The sequence below is a fragment of the Salvelinus sp. IW2-2015 genome, linkage group LG6.1, assembly GCF_002910315.2.
Source record: "Salvelinus sp. IW2-2015 linkage group LG6.1, ASM291031v2, whole genome shotgun sequence".
In the NCBI taxonomy this organism is placed as follows: domain Eukaryota; kingdom Metazoa; phylum Chordata; class Actinopteri; order Salmoniformes; family Salmonidae; genus Salvelinus; species Salvelinus sp. IW2-2015.
In genome coordinates, this window is record NC_036845.1 from 13591104 (window position 1) to 13615350 (window position 24247).

The 24247-nt window shown below is 40.5% G+C and overlaps 1 protein-coding gene across 1 annotated transcript in view; it reads right to left on the reverse strand.

Moving 5' to 3' along the window:
- Positions 1 to 1049: 1049 nt before the first annotated feature.
- LOC111965136 (ras/Rap GTPase-activating protein SynGAP-like) overlaps positions 1050 to 24247 on the reverse strand; it is a 113173-nt gene continuing 89975 nt past the window's right edge. The window contains 4 exon segments of the mRNA XM_070444011.1: positions 1050 to 1451; positions 5205 to 5286; positions 10990 to 11201; positions 12006 to 12188. Coding sequence (XP_070300112.1) covers positions 1386 to 1451; positions 5205 to 5286; positions 10990 to 11201; positions 12006 to 12188 — 543 coding nt within the window. The 3' untranslated portion in view covers positions 1050 to 1385.

The following is a 24247-nucleotide window of genomic DNA, read 5'->3' on the forward strand; positions in this document are numbered from 1 at the left end:
ATCAGGTTCACGTCCGGGTTCTGGCTGGCTCAGTTCATCTTTGCCTCGATCTTGACTAGAGTTCAATCTTGGTTTCATCAGACCAGACAATGGTGTTTCTCATGGTCTGAGAGTCCTTTCGGTGCCTTTTGGCAAACTCCAAGCAGGCTGTCATGTGCCTTTTACTGAGGAGGGGCTTCCATCTGGCCACTCTCCCATAAAGGTCTGATTGGTGGAATGCTGCAGAGATAGTTGTCCTTCTGGAAGATTTTCAAGTTGTAGAAATCAAGTTTCTACAACTTGTTTCTACAATCAAGTTGTAGAAACATCTCAAGGATGCTCAATGGAAACAGGATGCACCTGAGCTCAATTTCGAGTCTCATAGCAAAGGGTCTGAACACTTATGTAAAGTTTTTAATGTTTTTAATGTTTTATAAATTTGCACAAATGTCTAAAAACCTGTTTTCGCTTTGTCATTATGGGGTATTTTGTGCAGATTGCTGAGGATTAAAAAAAAWATATATATTTTAAATTAAGGCTGTAATGTAACAAAATTTAGAAAAGGTCAAGAGGTCTGAATACTTTCCAAAGGCACTGTCCAGCCTGGCCTCATAGACTAGATGTAAAAGTTAACAAAAATCTGGTACACTCAAATTAGTATGATATGTTATGTTTGGTATGGTTACATCAGGCCGAAGGTTACTTAAGGCAAAAATTAAAGGAGCGTAGTTGGTCGGGGTGGATGGTTGAGCATATAGCTACTTTGCAACTACATAGCATGTTAGCTAACCCTTCCCCTAGCCCTTTCACCTAACTCCTGACCTTAACCTTAACCCCTAGCCTAGCTACCATTAGCCACCTAGCTAACATTAGAGTTAGCCACCTAGCCACCTACTTAACGTTAGCCACAACAAACTGGAATTCTTAACATATCATACATATTGCAAATTTGTAGCATATTTTATGAATTGTAATATATCATACGAAATGGATGATGGACATCCACATATTAATACATGCCATACCAAACATAACGATCATACTAATTTGAGTGTCCCAGATTTTGGTTTACTATGTTATGTCTACCCCTGACTCTGGGTTGACATTTCAGCTCCAGCATTTATTGATTTTCTTTTACAGTAAAGCTCGCCATTATTCAAATTGCTGTTGACAAAATCAAAATAACCAAAATAATGTGAACAATAGGTAAAGAAAGAAAGACTATTGCTGTTGATAATACGTGCAAATGTCTGTATAAGACATGTCTGTGTAAGTCAAGAACTGCTTCTGTTGGTGCTGCATACGGTCAATGACGCACATACAGTACAGTGGAGGAGTCAAAGTGAAGAGGCAGAATGGATGGATGGAGAGAGGCAGTACCACTGAAGTGTATGCTGGTTGGTTTATTACCTTTGTACTCGGGGTGGGACGGGCGCGAGACGGGGCTGCACTAGGATGGATTGGCGCCTCCCCTAAGAGAAATCACCGTATCTCATCAACACAGGAGAAGAGGAGAGGAACGATAGAGAAAAGGAGGAGGAGAGGAGAGGCTAGGCATGTGTGCACTGAAGAAAGTAAAAGGTAGAAGTTGGGTGTCGAGGGTTGAGGAGCATTAGGGATACTCAACGCCAACAGGACACACACAAACACAAAGGAACRCACACCACATTCGCGCCAACACAAACCCAGCAGCCTGAAAGCACAAGAGGGCCCAACATGTCAACCAAGTCTGCATGCTGAGGAAGCAAACCAAGGCTGTTGATACACACATGCAGCAGTAAAGAGGGTTCGTAGCCATCTTGTGCAAGCCAGAACGTGAGGCAGCTTGATGTACAAGTACACCCTCTGGACATGATGCTACTCTATCGCAGGGCCATAGCCCCCGACCTATCTCCTTAATGCTGAGCCAAGCAGAGACACATTGGGTCCCGTTTTTAGTCTTTGTAATGACTCGGCCGGGGATCGAACTTCCGACCTTCCAATCTCAGGGCGGACACTAACAACAAGGCCACTGAGTTGGTTTAGCAGTAAAGATAGCTGCATTTTAAATCAAGCTAAATGTCATTCACTGATCCAAAGACTGAAAAGTCTTGTCCAGAAAAATGGTATCTCTGATCTCCTCTGAAGCTGAGGGGTTAGAAGTTGAGGCAAAAGGTGATGCAGTAATCATTGGCAAAAATATTAAACACCACTATTACTGCAACAAGGAATAAATAGTATTAAAAAACAGAGTTAAACAATATAAATATGCATACACATGTAAAAAAGGTTAAATGACACATAACACACTTAAAGACATATAAGGTTATAGAGACAGTTGATAACTGATGTGATAGAGATAACCATGTAAAGTGAGACATGCATTATATTCACAATGATGCATGGAACATACAACATTAAGTTGGAGAGGATATGTACAGTACAACATCCAAATTATGATTTATTTGTTATGAGTCATTACAAGGACAGGTTGATCTACTGTACTTTCAAGAGTGCTACCACTAGTTGCTGCCTACAGGTGTAATATCTTAATTGGACCAGTTTCTCACAGCAGGAAAATAATCCTGCACCAACAGGAATGTGGATAATAATTAATGGATATGTTTGTAGGGGTTGATATATATTTCAATAGGGCAAATCAAGTCAAACATTTTAAAGTGGAAATTACAAACGTTAGAAGCTTTTTAAACCCTCAAATATAAACAAGTTTGCATTTCCTGCTGAACAGGAAAATTCTCTGTTACAACAGATYAAATTAAGATAGAACATTTGTATAAACGGTAGTAATAAAAACTCAAGCAATATTATTAAATTAACTCATTAATCAAGTTTGACAATGAAATCCCATTAAAACCAGATATTTACTAGAGAGGGGGTGGAGGTATTCTCAACATAATGCTTTGGGAATATGAATCCACAAATTCCACGTAAAACGCTGAAAGCCGAGTGAACTGCCCACTGTTGGGGTAATAAAGATAACGTGAACMCTATGAGTCACCGACACCCCCACCTAGACACCCAGYATTAAACACCTGTTGCTGCCATGGCGATGGACAAGTGATTGTATGGTAGCCAGCTCACTGCAAATAATGACAGATATTGGAAACGCAATCATTAAAACATGCCGACGTGCTCTGCTTGGGCATAGCCATGATGGGAATGTAATGGTACACAAACAATTGGCCCACAACAATKTAYGGCTTCCTTTTATAATCTTCTTGACTATAACCTTCAGAACAATGGAGATACACAGAAATGTTCGCGTGGTTGCATGATAATGGACAATTAACATGAGAAAAAATAAAACCTGGGTGGAAGCATGACATGGAAATAATGAATGTCATCAGAAGTTCCATGTTGGACTGCTGTGATTTAATACTGTGTCTAGGAAGAGACCAGAACAGCTTCATGTTGGATAGAAAATCTGCCTCTTTCAGCTTGGAAACAAAACCAATATCAAGATGGATGCCCAGCCTTGAACGCTCCTACGACCACTTGGGAAGAGCTACTCAAACTRTATCTCTCAGCCCTCAGAAAGAACCAATAGATTCCGATTCCAATGCTGTGTGAGGCTGTAGGCCAAGTCTACCATGACACTCCCTCAACTACATGTCAACCACAGACTGGCCACGTTCGACCGAGTGGAAACAGTGCGAGCGCAAAACTCTGGTCTGCTGCTTGTCTGGCAACTGAACACAACGCCATGCATCGCTGGACGGCTTTACCCCCTTTCAACCAAAGTTTCTAAGCCTTTCTGGCTAATCTCTCCCTCTCCCTCCCTCCCTCCCTCCCTCCCTCCCTCCCTCCCTCACCCTCTCTCTCCCTCACTGGGGGAGCTGTGTACTGAATGGAGAAATAACAGGAGAGACGCATTGGATCACTGCTCACTCGAGGAAGCGTGGCTGAGGCCTTTACCGTTTAACGCCTTGCAGGGGTGCTGCATTCAGCTGCATTCTTATCTGGGACATAGCGGGAGCACTGTCTGTTCACACCGCTCAAACTTTCTGCTTTTGTTTTTATCTCTGCATGTCAGAAAATGTCTGTTGCCTCTTTGAGTCTGATTTGACTCGGATTGGGATAAAGAAGTTTGGATTGGGGAAGTGGCTGGGCGGGATTCAGCGAAGCTTGAGCGTACATGTGTCATGTTGTTTGCAAGAGACATTGTGGTTTGACACATACTCACTCTCTCTCGCACGCTCTTTTGGAACACACACACACACACACACACAACACACACACACACACACACACACACACACACACACACACACACACACACACACACACACACACACACACACACACACACACACACACACAGAAATCAGGCATGTCTTTGCAGCATGACTCATGATTGAGGGTGGGCTTGACCGGTGCTCAGTCTGAATAATCGGGATGAAGGAGTTTGGATTGGGGAAGCGGTTGGTGCGGACTCATCTTCTGGGAACAGGGATTTGATTTTAACGAATAAAAGAAGCTTGAGCATACATCTGTGATGTCGTTTGCGAGAGACATTGGGGTTTGACACACTCTGTCTCTTACACACACACACACACACACAACACACAACACACACACACACACACACACACACACACACCACACACACACACACACACACACACACACAACACACACACACAGACACATACACACACACACACACACACACACTGAAAGCTGGTATGTCTTTGCAGCATGACTCATGATTGAGGCGGGCCTGACAAGTTGCATGAGGGATGAGTGGCTGGCTAAAAGCATGGACCGAGAGACATTGAGTGTGGATGCTGGAGACGTTGTCGGCCTGACAAATKAACTCATCCTCAGGACCAAAACTGTTCAATAGTCGTGTATTTTGTCTTGCATTTGTGTTGGACTGGTAATACAACTTGACTTAATACATATAGTTCACACAAAGTTGATAGACGTGTCTGAGATGTACAGTTATCACAGACGCTGATTTGATTACAACCCGGATGTGGTCAGACAGAATATAAACAGAYTGRTYGAGAGACAGACACRAGATGTAAACAGACGTTCTTTGACCTTCAAAGCACCTAAACGGATTGACAGACAAATGACAGTCTCACCCAAACCCAAGGACTTGTCTAGACAAAATAAAGGGACAAATCAACAAAGAGATGAAAACAACATTGAGAAGGATAGAGAGATAAAGACACAGGCCATCCTACAGACATGGCGACCGGAAGAAGAAAATCACAGACCTGATCGGCGAAGACCCTAACGTTAGCTTTTGGCGGCTCAACCACGGCTCCTCCCCTTATCTCATCCTCCACAGCCATAAGTCTGAGAGTGAGAGTGAAAGAGAGAGAGAGAGAGAGAGAAAGAGAGAGAGAGCGAGAGAGTTCAAACAGTTGTGAGAGAATTGTGAGTTAACTAGACACTAAGTAGCTAAGTGTAATGCGTAAGGCTTATAAAGACTGTCCAGGTGCAAGCTGGATCTGTCATTGCCCTGAAAAACGTTGATTTGTCAATTATACCCATTACCTGGTCTATAGTAGTGTTTCTTAAAACCTCTGGTAGCCAAATTATAATCTATTCAACCAATGCTGTAACTGTTTAACATACACTGCTCTAGTAATACGAGGAAGCATTTTTGAGGCAGTTGAAGTGCATATTTCCATGTTCCCCAAGGGATTCAGCATGATGTGTCTGTCCAATTCAGGGTGTTTTCCAATGTAATCATGCCTAATGATGTCTAGATTGTGGTGTTTTGCCGTCATCGTGTTCTGAATGGGGTTTAATTAGCAATACATCCTCATCCTCATGGAATAGTTGAACTGACACAACATGATAGAGATTCCAAATCCTTGTTATAACAATTTCAAAGAGTCGTCTTGCAGGGATATTTGGAAGCTTATTGCTACAGTCTCCATAGGATATTTTTCTTGCCTTGCAAATTCACATTTCGACACGATTACTCAGCATCAGAATTATTTTCCAGAGAAGGGAACATGGATCATTAAATACTTGCCTCTGGAATTTCAAGATCTGGGTCATTCAAGGCAATGGTTCTGATATTTTCTTCAGACACAAAAGGTGAAGGATGAATTAAAAGTCACTGCAATCATGAAGTCAAATCCAAGATGGCGATCAGCWGTTTGGTGATGGAGATTCAATGAACAAGGGTACATATGACATCCTAACTCCWACCTGGTCAATATTTCTGAGGTAATGAAATTATTCTGCTCTGCTCATTATAGATTTCATTGTCTTCAATCTTATCACATCTACTTTCCGCCTGAATGACATGGTTGTTTTCATTTAACGTCATACAGAAAAGCTGTGAAAAATTGCTGACAAAGTGGATGAACTTCAGAGTGTTAAACTCCTGAGATGAACAGAATGCTGAGAGAGGACTAATTACACAAAAGGAATGACTCATTTTAATACAGTGCCTTCAAGAAGTATTCACACCCCTTGACTTTTTCCACATTTAAAATGGATTACATTGAGATTGTGTGTCACTGGCTGGGGTTACCCCATAATGCTCCATAATGTCAAAGTGGAATTATGTTTTTAAACATGTTTACAAATTAATTAAAAATGAAAAGCTGAAATGTCTTGAGTCAATAAGTATTCAACCCCTTCGTTATGGCAAGCCTAAATAAGTTCAGGAGTAAAAATGTGCTTAAGAAGTCACATAATAAGTTACATGGACTCACGATGTGCAATAATAGTGCTTAACTAGATTTTTGAATGACTACCTCATCTCTGTACGCCACACATACAGATAATTGTAAGGTCCCTCAGTCGAGCAGTGAATTTCAAACACAGATTCAACCACAAAGACCAGGGAGGTTTTGCAATGCCTCACAAAGAGGGGCACCTATTGGTAGATGGTTAAAAAAAGCAGACATTGAATATCCCTTTGAGCATGGTTAAGTTATTATTACACTTTGGATGGTGTATCAATACACCCCGTCACTACAAAGATACTTCCTAACTCAGTTGCCAGAGAGGAAGGAAACCGCTCAGGGATTTCACGAGGCCAACAGTGACTTTAAAACAGTTATAGTTTAAAGACTGTGATAAGCAAAAACTGAGACTGGATCAACAACATACAATAAAACTGCAAAAAAAATTGGGAAAGAAATTAACAAGGMAAATATACACGGGAGTTGCTTACCAAGACAACATTGAATGTTCCTGAATGGCCTAGTTACATTTTTGACTTAAATCGGCTTGGAAATGTATGGCAAGACTTCAAAATGGCTGTCTATCAATAATCAACAACCAGCTTGACAGAGCTTGAAWWWTTKTTATAATAATGTGCAAATGTTGTACAATCCAGGTGTGCAAAGCTCTTAGAGACTTACCCAGAAAGACTCACAGCTGTAATCGATGCCAAAGGTGACTCTAACATACAGTATTTTGACTCAGGGTTGTGAATACTTATGTAAATGACATATTTCTGTATTTCAATAAAATTGCTAAAATTTAAAAAAACATGTTTTCATTTTGTCTTTGTTGTGTGTAGATGGGTGCGATTTTTTTTTTAATCCATTTTTAATTCAGGATGTAACACAACAAAATGTGGAATAAGTCAAGGGGTATGAATACTTTCTGAAGAAACTGTATAGGACATTGTGGAGTGGCAACAGAGAAAGTGAGGACCAGACAGCCGATGTGATTGGTGCAAAAACTGAGCCAATAAGATAAGTAAAAACAGAAATAGCACAGATTTTAGTCAAACTATTCCAAAATGAGTGGTTGGTTTGGACAGAGGATAACATATCACCCATTGTCATTTGCCACCATAATCAAGCTGTCGCAATTCCGCAGAGAAAGCATTCTCTGAATATCTTTATGCTTATTAACATACAACTAAATTGATGCTTAACATTAATAAATAATGAAAATCCACAGGTGAAGTTTCAAACATTGGTGTTAGATGTTTTATTACATAAATAATGTACAGGGATTTATTTGACAAAAATAAGAAAGGGAAAAKAAATCAAACGTATGCACTGACTGAAACATTGGCACTGATCTAAGAAACTATGAAATGTAACATGAGTATACAGTAGAATTCTAAAAAAGGCAGACAGTGATTCACATGGGTGATATGTACCAAAACTAAACCTGTATATCTATTTACTTCAAGTTCAAGTAGTGTACTTGTCAGGTCAAGTCTTACATGCAGTCAAAACAATGTGGGTATTTGTCAATATGAGGTCAGGGACAGGTCATGATATCTGACTTGTCTGTTACATAGAAATAAGGCAGGCGATTGGGTGAGTCAAAGGTCACATGTAGTCAATTGTATGTACATCAMCAGTAAACTCTCACTATGTGCTGCTATCTGCCATGTCAATCCAAATGACTTTATTGCACAGTGACAAGTTATATCTCTATGAAAACTTTCAAAGTAATACTGATGTAATAGTATACATCTATACAGACTACCAATATTATGCTTGCTACAATGCCAAAAGAGGGGCAATCTTATGATAGTGAACAATTCTTGTTCCACATCGTATCTCAAAAAATGACTCCCTCAAAGCTCTAACTTTAGCAAACAACAACCCCATTTACCCTTCGGTTTCCTATGACTTACTGCAGATCAAAACTTAAACCARCGACATAGAGCAAAATTATAACAGAAATAAATCTTAACACTTTAGATAAATGGCACCAATATCCATCTGGCTACACGATTAACATTTTTGTTCAAATACACTATACAGCCATGTGTAAGTCAAAGATATAAGTTATAAACTATTTTGTACAGTACTGCATATGCTGTATCTATGGTATTTAGGGGTTTACAGGATCCATGGTCATACATGCAGAAGTCTCAATATAATTTATGTTGATATGGGTTCATTTGATACTGAATGGGACCTGAAAAAACCTTTAAGTGTATGAGTTCTGTATGTATGGTCATATGATAGATGTATCTATGCATGTGAGGTATACATACTCAATATCTTCGTGTGCCTGAATGTAGGCCTACATACATATATGTAATGCTTTTGTTCATAAATGCTAAATGTAATCTATTATTGCACATCTCGTAATGCTACAATATTGCTATTTCAATAGATTAAAATAGTTAATTACATTGGTAATATCATAACAAAATGTACATATAGAATCTTAGAGTATCCTTATTGGTATGGCTGGTACAGTACTGGTACTTCAGTATGGTATTGATAACATTTAGATAAAGTGTGTTACTCTAGCGTGTTTGATATTCTTTGATATAATATAATCTTTCATATTCCTCTTAAGAAACATAACTGCTACTCTAGAGGCACCAAGATAAATCACAAAAAAAGGCTTTCAAAGAATATCTGAAGTCGTTTCGAAGAAGAATGGGGAATGAGATTTGAAAAGCAATGATAGAAGTTTGGGTTTTGTGAAATGTGGAATGTATGGTTAATTATCCTTTTGGAGGACAGTGGATTAAACCACTTGAGCCATTGGAATTGCTTGAAACATACTCTCTACCATCAACAATAAAAAAAACGCTAATAGCATCTCATTCATTGACAGCATATGAATCTGTCTTAAAACCTTGCAGCCATCCACTACTTATAGAATCCTCTAGATTACCTTGTCAACTGTAACAATGCCAAAGGGGAAGGAGAACTTGTCATTTAGATACTAAATTAGGTTTACTCTGTGTTCTCTTTACACATCATAAGATAGGGAAATACTATCAAACTGTGGTCGCAGTTTGTAAAGATTGGTATTGTTCATCCTCATGTCAAGCTGTTATGGTGATGACAACAAGATGTCATGTACTACCTTAGTCTTTGTTTCATGCATTTTTGATCAAAAACACCATTATGGCCTCATACTGTATAGGGCAGATAGAAGTCATATGATGTCACCTTTCAGTCCAGTATTGTGCTTTTCGATTCAATCTAGGTGAATCCCTCTCAGTTTACGGTTATCGGAATAATCACCACAGATGACGCAACTACTGATGGAAAAAAACAAGCAGCATGTTTGATATACTGGCAATAAAATGGCTGCCAAATAGTGCAATAGCACAAAGGGCCTAAACATGTCTTTTGGGTTCTTTATGCACCAAGTTATGGGGTTATGGATGGGATTGGTTCCATTAAGTACAGCCAGGAACTGTCTCGGTCTTCATTCCATGTCTTCTTCCCTGGAATGGATTAAAAGTAGCAAGGTTCCCTGTGACACATATCTAACTATCAATTGCAGATTATTAGAAGTGGTGAACAAAAGCAGAACATTTACACAAATAGTTTCCTCTCTCAAGTCCCTTATCTCAAGTCAATTTGTCAACGTTAGTCAGAAGAATGTTCAATGAACATTTTCCTACTGACTGGGTGAAAACCAATTGCCTAAGGTATCTGCATACAGACATGAATCATTCATATGAATGGATTTCACTGTTGACCTCTCACCTTTCAAATGAATGTGCAGTTAGTTTGAAGCTGTCCCATTATATATATATATATGGCTCCCGAGTGGCGCAGTGGTCTAAGGCACTGCAAGAGGTGTCACTACAGTCACTGGTTCGAATCCAGGCTGTATCACATCTGGTTGGGATTGGGAGTCCCATAGGGCAGCGCACAATTGTCCGAGTTTGACCGGGGTAGGCCATCATTGCAAATAAGAATTTGTTATTAACTGACTTGCCTAGTTAAATAAAAGTTACATTTGACTTTTTTTAAATTAAAATATCCCTACATACATTTGAGTGTGAAGGTTGAGGCCTCCCCATTATTTCTCCATACATTAATGTATCTATTTTATRACTATACATTATCTAGCCTCTCATATACTGTATATTCATCAATATTCCCCAGATGATTTCCAAAAATCAGCACCTACCTAAGGAAGATTGTTGGATATTTCTTGGATAAATGTAATCAGACAATAGTTCTCAACAATACATTAATTAWTTTTCTTCACTCCATTTTTGTTCTCTCTCCACACCTGTCTTCTCTTTCTCTTAATCTCTACATCTCCATTCTCCTTCTCCTCCACCACCCCTCTTTTTACCTGTTGATTATTCCTTTAATTTGGGAGTCTTTCTCCACTTGCTGTTGCCGTAGCCTCCTCTCGCTGTCCTCCAGGCGACTCTGGTATTGTGAGAGGATCTTACTGGTCTGCTGCTCCTGGGAAAGGAGCCTCTTCTCATACTCCTCCAGCTTCCTGTGGGACATGATCAGTCGCTCCTTTAGGGAGTGGATCTCCTCCTCGTATTCCTTTACCTGAGACAGACAGAGAGAAGAGAACGCATTGGAAATAGAAAATGGTTGAGCAATTGTCATACACGTCGACAAGTCACCATGGAATATGGAGGCAACCACATTGTTGTCCAGTGTTCACTAAAGTCTAAGACACACAGTTTATCCCTTTTCACTTGCTCACTATGCACAAAGATCTAGCTATGTCTGTTATGAAAATAACTCCAGAATGGAATATATTGAAAAAAAAAAATTTGTACTGTTATTTGTACTGTTTATTAGCAACACATGACTAAGCAACCAACAAATGTTTTGGGGGGTTGACTGAACACACCTTCACTCGGACAAAGGAATGTGGTAATGCGGTGTCTGAATGTGGTAATGCAGTCAAATATGAATATGCGAGCTAAAAGTTTGTTTATTTTCAATGACTCACTGTTGTTCAAGTTCATCCTCAGCTGTTTCTATCTAAATTATTCATAAATAAGTGTCTCGGTACCATCTGCTCTCCACTGATAGACTTGACTTGCACATCCCTGACATCTGCACTGTGCATTAAGAAGGAGATATGACTCAGATCAGTGTTACGGTTCTCTAGTCTCACAGTTTGCTGCTGAATATGCTGCTAAGTCGAATTTTGCATTCTTTTGAGGCATCGTTTTGTTACTGTCGATTTCCTAGAAGATTGGGATTTCAATGCCAAAGCTASAGTATATTGTTAAGACAATTATCTACTGTTTTTTATATAAACACATACACATTGAAAATGTCAAATTTAGGCTACCATTCTTTGTATTGCAAAAGCTGTGGTGGGAGAGATGTATCTACCCTGTCTAAGCGAGACTCATCCATGCTTTTGGAGTACTCCTTCAGCTTGAACTCCTCGCGGTCGATGCGGTTAGCCTCCAGAGTAATGTCAGCGGAGAGGTGAGGCATGTTGGAGACCCAGGCGACTGTTCTCTCATTGGCCGGGGTCGGGGGGTTAAGAGTCGAAGGCGACTGGCCAGAACCCTGGGGAAAAAGACAAAAAGCAGATATGAAGAATATGTACTAGTACTAGCAGTGGCGTGTATTCATGGGTGCCAAGGGAAGCCAGGCTTTCACCAAAAATTGAACAAGAAAAGATTAAATCATTTATCTTTCGTCTCTCTGTGTTTCATAATTATCCTTCAATTCGCAAGAGGCTGAATATATCTCACTGGAGAAAGCATCCGAGCGAGCAAAACACTGCCCCTCTGTCTCTGTATGTGTAGGCCATCTATCTGATGCTGTCTGGGCCAAAAGAGTATGACATTGTTGCCGGACGTAGCATTGAATGCAAGGGAAGCCAACGAGCATTTGGCTTTCCTTGATTAAAAAAAAGTATAAAATAATAGCCAATCAGCGTTGCGCTAAACTGAGTGAGCTCAACTGTGAATGGTCCTGGCGCATAAAATATAAATGTCAAGGGAAGCCAGTTTGGATTTGGCATCACTCCTATCAAATCGCATTGAGAAACAACTTGAATTGTTGAATCTCGTTGTGTAGTTGTCCTCCGGTGGCTAGCTATCTAAATAAAGTTGTCCCTTTCCTAAATTGGCCATGGGTGGAGATAGGGATTTGGACTTGTGGTTTTACTTAATTCTCCGAACTGGCCAATGTTTATAACGGCAATTCTGATCCAACTATTAATTCATACATTGTGCCCCTGGCCTGAGAGGATGGAAGTTCAGTATGTATCTAAATGTAGAAGGCTAATGTTAACTAGCTAATGTTGATCATGAAAGAAAGTTAGGCTAGCGAGCAAGCATTTTAGCCAGGTAGCCTAGGACCACAAAAAATAAAAGCGTGTACTGTATGACAGAGTGATAGACTATTTTATCAACATGAAAGAGAGGAGGATGGCATTGGCCTTTCTCTTCAAGTAGGGTGATGTCACGACTTCCACCGAAGTTGTTCCCTCTCCTTGTTCGGGCGGCGTTCGGCGGTCGACCTCACCGATCCATGTTTCATTTTCCCTTTTGTTTTGTCTGTTTACACACCTGGTTCCCATCGCATAATTATGTTCCTTATTTAACCCTCTGGTTTCCCTTTCTGTTTTGTGCGTGATTGTCTTTCGTGTGTTGGAGTTCGATGTCCTGTTTCGTCCTTGTTTTAATACAGGATTTTTGTTACGTTCTTGTTTTGAGTAAATACAGTGTTTTTTACTCTTACCTGTGTCCTGCGCCTGACTCCTTCACTATCTTCTAGATAGACTCTGACAGGTGAGTCAACATGTGTTTTAGACTTGCACAAACTCGCATGCACGCACACGTACACACAGGAATCATAAACATGGACAGCCGTATTATATTTAGCCTACGTTGATTGGACTAAATTGTTTTTGGTATCTTTTAGTTGTCACTGTAGTAGACAAAGCATAGGTGATATTGAAATATTTTATCTCAATCTCTTCATTCAAAGACTCAATCGGGGACACTCTTACTGACAGTTGTGGTTGCTTTGCGTGATGTATTGTCTCTACCTTCTTTCCCTTTGTGCTGTTGTCTGTGCCCAATAATGTTTGTACCATGTTTTGTGCTGCTACCATGTTGTTGTCATGTTGTGTTGCTACCATGCTGTGTTGTTGTCTTAGGGCTATCTTTATGTAGTGTTGTCTCTCTTGTCGTAATGTGTGATTATTTATATATATATATATATATATATAGTTGAAGTCAGAAGTTTACATACACCTTAGCCAAATACATTTGAACTCAGTTTTTCACAATTCCTGACATTTAATCCTAGTAAAAATGCCCTGTCTTAGGTCAGTCAGGATCATCACTTTATTTTAAGAATGTGAAATGTTAGAATCATAGTAAAGATAATTATTTATTTCAACTTTTATTTACGTTCAAATATTTTTTATTGAACACACAAGAATGGTGTATAGGTATAAAAGACAAGTATACAATTCTTATCTAAACATAAAAGAACAGACAGAAACAACAAGACCCAGAGTTCTGGGTACAAAACAAATAATACAAAACACGACATAGAGAACAACAGATAGAAAGAAAGAGGGTAGATTTCACCCCCCAACTTATTCTCCCCCTTTATCCCCCCCTTATTCCCCCCTATTCCCCTCCTGACTGCTCGGGTGGCGGGGCCAGCACATGCTGCCCAAAGGTAAATTAAAATATTACAATTGAGAGTGTGTTAAGATGTACAAATTCCCAGCGCCGACTGGTCCAAGTAAGACAGGAAAGGCTGCCAGATTTCATCAAATGTTGATAATTTATTGTTCAGAATATATCTAATTCTTTCTAAGTGTACAGTGTTTGCCAATTCGCTGAGCCATAATTTGTTAGAGGGCGCTTCCCTCCTTTTCCAAAACAACAAGATTCATTTTTTTGCCGAAATGAGACTGTAAGAGATTAGTTGTTTTTGGGGGTTGGTTAATCCGTTTAGGGAATCAGACACTCCCAGGATTATCAGAAGCGGGTCTGGGTCTATTGAAGTCTCCAGAACTTCAGAGAGGATCCTAAAAATTCCACACCAATAACCATACAAGCTAGAGCATAGTGCAAAGCAGTGGAGTAGTGTACCCTGCGCAGCCTGACATTTATCACACATAGGGGATGTATCAGGAAATATCCTATGCAGTTTGGTTTTGGAATAGTGTAATCTGTGTAATACCTTCAATTGTATGAGACGATGTCTGGAGTTAATGGAGCATGTGTGGATATACTCCAAGCTATCTTCCCAGTCTGCAACAGAAATGTCAGTAGTTCTTCCTCCCATTTTGTCTTAATGGCATCTGTAGAAGGTGTGCTAACAGATTGAAAAGCATCATATAGACRAGATATCAGTTTGTCTGAGGTGGGGCATATTTTTATGCATCCGTCAAACATGGAAGGTTTAGCATTCCCAAATGTTGGGAGGTGTTTTCTAACAGTCTCTAATTTGTAGGTATCTGAAAAAGTTACTTCTGGGAAGATTATAAATTTCCCTCAGCAACTCAAAGGAAGCAAAGGTCCCTTCTATATATAAATCCCCTATGGTACATATCCCTAACTCTCCCCATCGCTCAAAGGTGTTATCAAGGTCAGAGGGGGAAAAGCAGGGATTCCTGGCAACAGGGAGCATGAATGATATTAGTCTAAGCTCAAAGTGGATTTGCTTCCAGAATCGGACTGTGCTATGTATAATAGGATTGTTACGATAAAGTGACATCTCCAGAGTGACAGGCGACAAGATCACAGCACCAATAGAGAAGGGGTGACACTCCTCCCGCTCCATACTAAGCCAGCTGGATGACGGAGGTGCGTCATCCAGCAGCAACGTAACAGCACGGAGGTTGGCGGCCCAATAGTAAAATATAACATTTGGGAGAGACAATCCTCCTTCCATCTTGGATTTACAGAGGTGTTTTTTACCTATCCTGTGTGTTTTATAATCCCAGATGAAAGGATTGATAATTGAGTCCAGTTGTTTATGAAAGGATTTAGGTATGAATACTGGGATGTTCTGGTATAGATAGAGCAGTTGTGGGAGGAAGACCATTTTAATGGCATTAATTCTTCCAAGCAGAGCCTTGAGTTTTTGCATCAGAGAGGGGAAATTCTCTTTAAATAGTGAGGAGTATTGTTTGGTAACTACTTTTCTGAAAATAACTTAACTGGAAGATGTTCTAGCCAAGAGGTGTTTTGCAACCGTTTGGGCATTAATTTGCTCTTGTTCCAATTTATTCTGTATCCTGAGAAGGTACCAAACAAATTAATCACATCAAGAATAGCTGGAATACTAGCTTGGGGTTCTGTTACATAGAGGAGAATGTCATCTGCGTATAGGGAAATCTTATTTAGAGTATCTTTAGTATTATAGCCGTGCATTGCTGCATGAGATCTGATCGCCTGAGCGAGAGGTTCAATAATTAGGGCGAAGAGCATAGGCGACAGCGCACAACCCTCCCTTGTCCCTCTGTAAAGGTTAAATCGGGGTGACAATGATTGGTTAGTGAGTATTCTCGCACAGGGGTTCCTATATAAACAATCTCCAATATAACATTTCTGTAGGACCTTGAATAGATAGGACAACTCAACTTGGTCAAAGGCCTTTTCGGCGTCAAGAGACATAACGGCAAGGTCCACGTTAGGTAACCTCTGAGAATACATAATGTTGAAGAGGCGCCTGAGATTGAAGACTGAGTTTCTGTTAGTGATAAAATCCGGTCTGGTCCGAATGGACCAATTTGCCAATTAAAGCTAACTCTGTTAGCCAGAGTTTTTGCTAAAATCTTTTGGTCTGTATTAAGGAGGGATATTGGTCTGTATGATCCTACCTCTTCCGGATCTTTACCCTTCTTATGTATAACTGTAATGAACGCCTCATCCAAAGTAGATGGGAGAGCTCCATCCTCATTGGCCTAAACCAACATTTTGTGCAGGTAGGGAGAGAGCATGTTACTGAATGTTTTATAGAATTCACCAGGGTATCCATCTGGGCCCGGGGTCTTGCCACTCTTTAGAGATTTAATTGTTTCTCGAATTTCTTCAAGACATATTTCCTTAGTCAGGAAGTTAGAATCTTCCTGGTTCAGGGCAGGAAGATTACAGTCCTCCAAAAAGTTTTGCATAATTAAGGGGTTAGGATCCACTTTAGATGTATATAGAGTCTCATAAAACTGACGGAATCTGTCATTGATGTCTTTGGGGGAAGAGAGTAATTCCCCAGATGCAGATTTAACTTTGTGAATCATTCGGTCACTCACATTTTTTCGAAGTTGTCTGGCGAGTAATTTGTGTGGTTTGTCACCAAACTCAAAATATTTTTGCTTGGCATAGAGAAAAGATTTAGCAATTTTAGCTGAGAGAATCTGATTATATTCAAATTTTAAAGAGGTCATTTTTTTGTGTTTCTCCATAGATGGATGGCTAGCATTCTCCCTATCCAGTAAATGAATTTGTCCCTCTAGTTCTACCAATTTTCCTCTGTTTTGCCTACTCCTGGCAGCCTGAAAGGAGATGATACAGCCTCTCAAATAAGCCTTCCGTGTTTCCCACAATAATGCTGGGGAAGTCTGTGTTGTCGTTGGTATCAAAGAAAAATGTAATTTGATCTTTAAGATGTTCACAGAATGTTGGTTCTGTGAGGAGCTGAGGATTCAACCTCCAGACCCTCTTGTTTGGTACGATGTCACCCAATCTCAGGGAGAAGGTGAGTGGACTGTGGTCAGAGATTATAATGTCATGATACCTCACATTACAGGTATAGGGGAGTAATTTCGCAACCAAAAAGTAGTCAATTCGAGTATAAACATTGTGAACATGAGAGTAAAAGGAGTATTCCCTACCCGTAGGGTTAGAGATCCTCCATATATCAAATAAGTTCGAATTTTTTATGTAGGTATTCAAGAATTCGCTTGAATAGGAGGTAGGGGTTCGCCGGGTAGAGGATCTATCCAAATATTGGTCTAGCACACAGTTAAGGTCCCCTCCAATGACCAGGTTAGTATGGGAGATATCTGGAATCAGGGCAAGGACTCTTTTGAAAAAAGAGGGGTTATCAATGTTTGGCCCATAGATATTTAGTAGAGTTACAGAAGTAGAGTGGATCTCTCCTATTACGATCTACTAACCGACCCTTCTTTATCCACAATAGTGGTTTTATGTAGGGGAAGAATTCCGTCCTACCAGAATCGCGTGGCCCAATAGGCGGAGAATCCCAGGGGACAGGGGGACACGACCCCCCTCCATACCTGGAAAAATGATATTCTGTCCCCCCCAACATCTATCACTGTTAAACTAACTATGTAATTTGTCAATAATATTTACGAAATACGCAATGAAAGCAGTTGTGCTTATTATAGACACTTATAGCGACCTTTTAAGTTTCAAAGATTGCGACCACCCCCCCTTTGCCATCACAATGGTTTGATCCAACTGCCAGTCTTTAGCTGCAAGTATAGAGGTTCTATCTACTGTCTGAAAGCACATGTAAACGTCAACTAACGTGAGGTTAATCCAGTTCAAATCGCCCATAGCAATTCTTACATTTTTAGTTGGCAGAGTTCACACACTAGCTAATTGCAGAGTAGCGCGCAAACTAAAGCAACATTAAACTAGCAGCTACTAGTACCTATTCCATTAATGTGGCGTCGTCAAAGATGAATCTTTGCTAATGTCAGTATTATTCCAACATCAGCATGCAGCTGTAGTGCTTCAAAGTCCCTGTGATAAGGTTAGCGATAAACTGAAGTCCAAAACTAACAAAACTACACTCTTATACCATGTCCTTAAATATAGTTAATGTCTCGTTGCAAAAGCAAATTGTCGCTAGTGAAAACTTTGTACATTTATTTATTTCACCTTTGTAAAAAAAAGATTATAGCAACACCACAGGAAACGATGGTGCTCGCTAGCTTTACAAATTCAGCTATTTTAACAGCCAATTGAAACAAACTATATTAAAATTAGAAATTGTAGCATATGTTGTGTAATTTGTGTGTGCAGCTAGAAACGCAGCCAGCCAGCCAGCCGTAGAAAAATGCAGAAAAAAGTAAAAAGACGGGCATCAGAGTATTTTTCAGTACACCAAAACGCCAAAGTAAGAACTCTATAGCCTAATATCTCAAAGACGATTGATAAAAGTTCAGAAGAAAGAAGTGAAATCTAATGAATGTTCACCCAATGATTCATTAGGCCAGACGCAGCAACAATGGCACACAGACAGCAGCTGGGACAGATAGGCAGGGACAGACTGCAGAGACAGGGAGTCTCAGGTAAGTTTGTTAGTCTCCTTGTTGGCAACATTATGAAAGGTTTCTCAATTTTTTTACTTGAAAATAGCACATAATTGGAAAATGCCATGGATACCCCCCGCTCTCAACTTAAAGATACTAAAACTAAATTTGTTTATGGCAATGGTATTGCTTTTGATTAAATGTGTAGTTTTGAGTACCGGTAGTTAGGAGTACGGCAAACACCTTATTCTTTCTAGGACACAGACTGAGTCTGTGAGGGTGGTGAAAGGAAAGACCAGGAGAGAGACTTTCAGAGAACAATTGTACAGGCCCACAGCAGGACCAGGGTCACCCTTGTTGCCAGCACGCACCAATAGGGACACTGCACACTTGTCCATTACCATCAGTGATGGCACAAAACCATATCAGCCACAACCCACAATTTTGAAACTGCAAAACTCTGCAACATATGTTGACGTTTCGAAGAGGCCCCAAAGCACAGGAACTTGAAATTCTGAACATCATGCCCAACATCATTCAGTTCATTGCAGCTGAATTAGATCTCTTTCCATTGTACAATTGTCATTAATGTATGTACCAAGATGTCGCTCTGTCTGAACAGGAGAGTGTCTTTTTGCATTATGTGACCATGAAACCTTGTCCCCACGAGGAGTTTATTGGACTATACAGGGTTCGGAAAACAGGCCGAGGCATTGCCGAAGTGGCAAACTGAAGTGTTGTTGAGCTCAATTTGCCCATGTTCTGCTTACGGCAGAGTTACGATTGGTGCTCAAAATGGCAGAAAATACACAGTGACAGCAATTTGTAGAAGCACAGCCATTAGCCCTCCTATGTCCATTGCGGAGCACACTGTGTAAATCTGATTACACACAGGCTGCTGCCTCAGCCTCCCCACTGAAATCCGGGTTCCCCTTTCTTGTCCATCAGTTAGGTGTCCTCTATGCCAGTCAGAAAGGTTAAGAGCATGTTTGAAGCAATTGCCACTCCAAAAGGAAACACATCTCACACCCGGAAAACCCCTTATGTCCAACAAAGTGGACTGTGCGGAATACTGCTATTAGATCTGTACTAGGGCCGTATGACGGGTACTAAGCAGCCTAAGAGAGAGATTTTGAGACATGACATACACGACAGTACACTTTACAAAGGATTTATTTCATTTATTTATTTAAAATGGCATACTTTTGCGACATACTTGTCCCATAGGCTGCTGTTTAAAGAGTGGAACACGACCTGAAGATATTTTTTTGATTTATTTGGGTTTTTCATTGAATATTATTTTGCTTTTAAACTGTACTTATATTTTAAGCTTTTTGTTCTGTAAGATATTGTAGTAGACTCAGCCAGTGGCACATTTAATGACTATATAAATGTATCAGAAAAAGTCAAATTAAAAGTCAATTCAATACGAGACTACTTTTGATGGTTCTCAAGGAGATTATTTAGATGAGATCACCACCATGTTCATTGTATTTATGAAAACTACACCCATACATGTTACATACCATTGCTACCCTACTGGCCTTCGGATATTGCTAGTGCTAATACGAGAATACCTGCTACATACTGACTGGTAAGAGCACTGCTATAACTATATAGTATAGATTATAATGATTTAAACATTTTGAACAAGTTGGGTTAAACCGCTTCAGTTAAACACTGTACCTATCAATTATTCATTGTTAGAATTATGGTTCCTCAATATACATTTAACATATGTACAACGTAGGCTGGTTACAGCACTACTTTGTGTGCCCCCTCAGGAAGTTGCGTCTGAGAAACTGTAATGTAATGTCCCCTCCAAGGTTGAGTTCAGTTTTCGCCCCTGGCTGTGCCTCTCGTTTGCAAGAAGAAGTTAATGAACACTTGCCCCACCCCACCGATAATTTAAGTCTGCTATGAGAATTGATTTCAGATGGGGGGTTTCTTGCAAAAATATAATATCAGACGAGTAGGCTTTCAAGTGGCTCTAGGACCTTGTCCTCTCTTAATTGTTCGTTTAACCCTTGACATGCCGAGAATGAAATGTAGCCCGCCCCCTCTCGTCATTTGTACCGTTACCTATGGTAGGCCTGCCATACAGTAACTCAAGTAAAAAGATAAGACAAGCGCACCTCAAGCCATCACGCATCAGCATTATTTAGCACCTACACCCTCCGAAGCATTACTAAACGTGCACCTCCATCGCCATTCTCTCAGCCTCCCTCCCCCCCTCGTAAAGCACCTTTACTCTCCACCGCCTGTCCCCTACTTTCACCCACCCATTAACCCCTCCCCCCATCAACCCACATTTAACAGGCATACACAAATAGGAGCAGAAAAATATAAAAAATAAAAATAATAAACATTGTCTGGCCGATGCCAAAAAAGCACCGGCGCCTCGAACAAGAGGTAACAAAAATAAAATCCCAACTTACGTTCACCTCTCATATCTAGAACTTCTACTAACATATGAACTAGGAGGCTCCGCATAAAGTGTTCAATAAGCATCTAATAAACCCTAAAAGATAACGTTGCAACTTAAACATATGCGCACTTAAGCGTCATCTTGAGTCAATCCCTGAGATAAGCAAAAGATATAGCACACAAGATTATATTGCTAAGCAATGCCGGTCTAACATAAACCATCAGCAAACGACATAGACAGCAGACATTACATATTGTGTATTAGATAGAAACAAGAGTTTTCTAAATAACGTACCCCCAACAAAAATTAAAATCATAATACAAAACAGAAAATATATAAATATATAAACAAAATATAATATTTAAACAAATTTACACTACATTAAAATTACACACATTACATACAATTGTTTTAATAATATATACTACATACATACAACACCCAGCTACTCCAAAATACAGTAATACGATAATACTACATATTAAAATATACATACATATATATATGCATACAGTACACATAACTACACAAACATTCATCCCCAGAAATAAATAATAACCTACACTAATTTAAAACTATAACTACATAATGACCTCAGTAACATGCCTAAGAGATAAAATAATATAAAGTCACGAAAGTAAATATATATGTACACACACCTACCAACAGGACACTACAGAGGCTGTGGGATCTAAATCGGAGCGGCGACGCTCATGACAACAGACAGAACGCGGCACAAACAAACCAACTTGCTATCCAAGTGTCTGTTTGCCCCTTCCCAAACCCTCACCCCCAGTCCCCATGCAAGCAATAATATAAATGGTATTATACTTAATAATGCAAGAATTGAAAAATAATAAACTGAAACCAAAACACAAACAAAAAATGGGGGAATATAAGTATATCCATCCGAAAGTGTCAATGATCAAACCTGGAAGGCCACCCAAACAGGCATCGCTCTGAACCCAGCCGGAATGAAAGTAAAACTAACGTTAAATGAGAGCTCTGACCTCCCTCCATTGGTCGGCTCAGCGTCTTACATGTTCGGTAGCCCTTGCTGAGACCGTTTAATACGGTTTCACCCGTTATGGTATAGTGTGGATTCGAGTCCATGAGCAGACCCTAACACACAATGACAAGGCACTCTAACCTGTACGGGGGATTGGTGTATATTCCTGGATAAACTTATCTGCGTCCAAAACAGAGGAGACCAAATCTTCTCACCGGAAGGCGGGGTAATTCTGAGTCTTGCAGGGAAGAGCAAGGCTGGGCGAAGATGGAGTTTGTAGAGTTTGGTCATGACATCTCTGTAGTCGGCGCGATGCTTTGCCACATCGGGCGCATAATCCTCATAGACACGGAAGGGGTGCCCTTTATGTAACAGGTTACCCCTCATTCGAGCCTCGCGCAGGATAAGATCCTTGGTCTTGAAACTGTGACAACAGATGATTACTGGACGAGGACGTTGGCCCGGTCCAGGCACTGGGACAAGGGCGCGATGTGCACGGTCCAGCTGGGGATCTGAAGCCAAAACATCCGATCCCATTGCATCCCTCAATAGCTTGGCGAAGAAGTCGGTGGGGTGAGAGCCAGCCTCCACCCCCTCTGCCAGACTAACAACGCGAAGGTTATGACGTTTGAATCGGCCCTCCAGCCTCTGCACACTATCCTGCAATGACGTGCATAGCTTCTCTAACTCGTCGATCCTACCAGCGTTGAATTCAGAAGCTTTCTCAAGGTCCACAATACTCTGGCCCTGCGAAGCGACCGTTCAAACGGTGCTCTCGATTTTGGTGTCCAGTTCAGCAATAGTAGCCTTAAGATCCTCAGCTATAGCAACACGTAGTTCTCCCAAAGCCCGGGTAAGTTCTGTAAGTGTCACGTTGTTACCTGTGCCTTCCGCCATGTCTGTCTCGTTGTTTGGTGGGGAGTAGGCCTCCGATGTGGATTTATTGTCCTTTGGTCGCTTATTACTCGGCATTTTCACATAGAAAGTTACAATATTGTATTAGAAAGAAACGTTTGTTGTAAAAAGTGCCATAAAGTAGGTTAAGTTAGATTATTTCGCAAAAAAGTTGCAGGAGCCTCTCACACACAGCCGTTCACTCCAACATGCTAGCTCCGCCCCCCAACTTTTATTTATTTCATCACATTCCCAGTGGGTCAGAAGTTTACATACACTCAATTAGCTGGTGTAACTGAGTCAGGGTTGTAGGCCTCCTTGCTCGCCTACGCTTTTTCCATTCTGCCCACAAATTTCCTATAGGATTGAGGTCAGGGCTTTTTGATGGCCACTCCAATACCTTGACTTTGTTGTCCTTAAGCCATTTTGCCACAACTTTGGAAGTATGCTTGGGGTCATTGTTCATTTGGAAGACCCATTTGCGACCAAGCTTTAACTTCTTGACTGATGTCTTGAGATGTTGCTTCAATATATCCACATAATTTTCCTCCCTCATGATGCCATCTATTTTGTGAAGTGCACTAGTCCCTCTTGCAGCAAAGCACCCCCACAACATGATGCTGCCACCACCGTGCTTCACGGTTGGAATGGTGTTCTTCGGCTTGCAAGCTTCCCCCTTTTTCCTCCAAATATAATGATGTTCATTATGGCCAAACTGTTTTATTTTTTGTTTCATCAGACCAGAGGACTTTTCTCCAAAAAGTACGATCTTTGTCCCCATGTGCAGATGCAAACCTTATTCTGGCTTTTTTATGGCGGTTTTGGAGCAGTGGCTTCTTCCTTGCTGAGCGGCCTTTCAGGTTATACGATATAGGACTCATTTTACTGTGGATATAGATACGTTTGTACCTGTTTCCTCCAGCATCTTCACAAGGTCCTTTGCTGTTGTTCTGGGATTGATTTGCACTTTTTGCACCAAAGTACCTTCATCTCTAGGAGACAGAACGCGTATCCTTCCTGAGCGGTATGACGGCTGC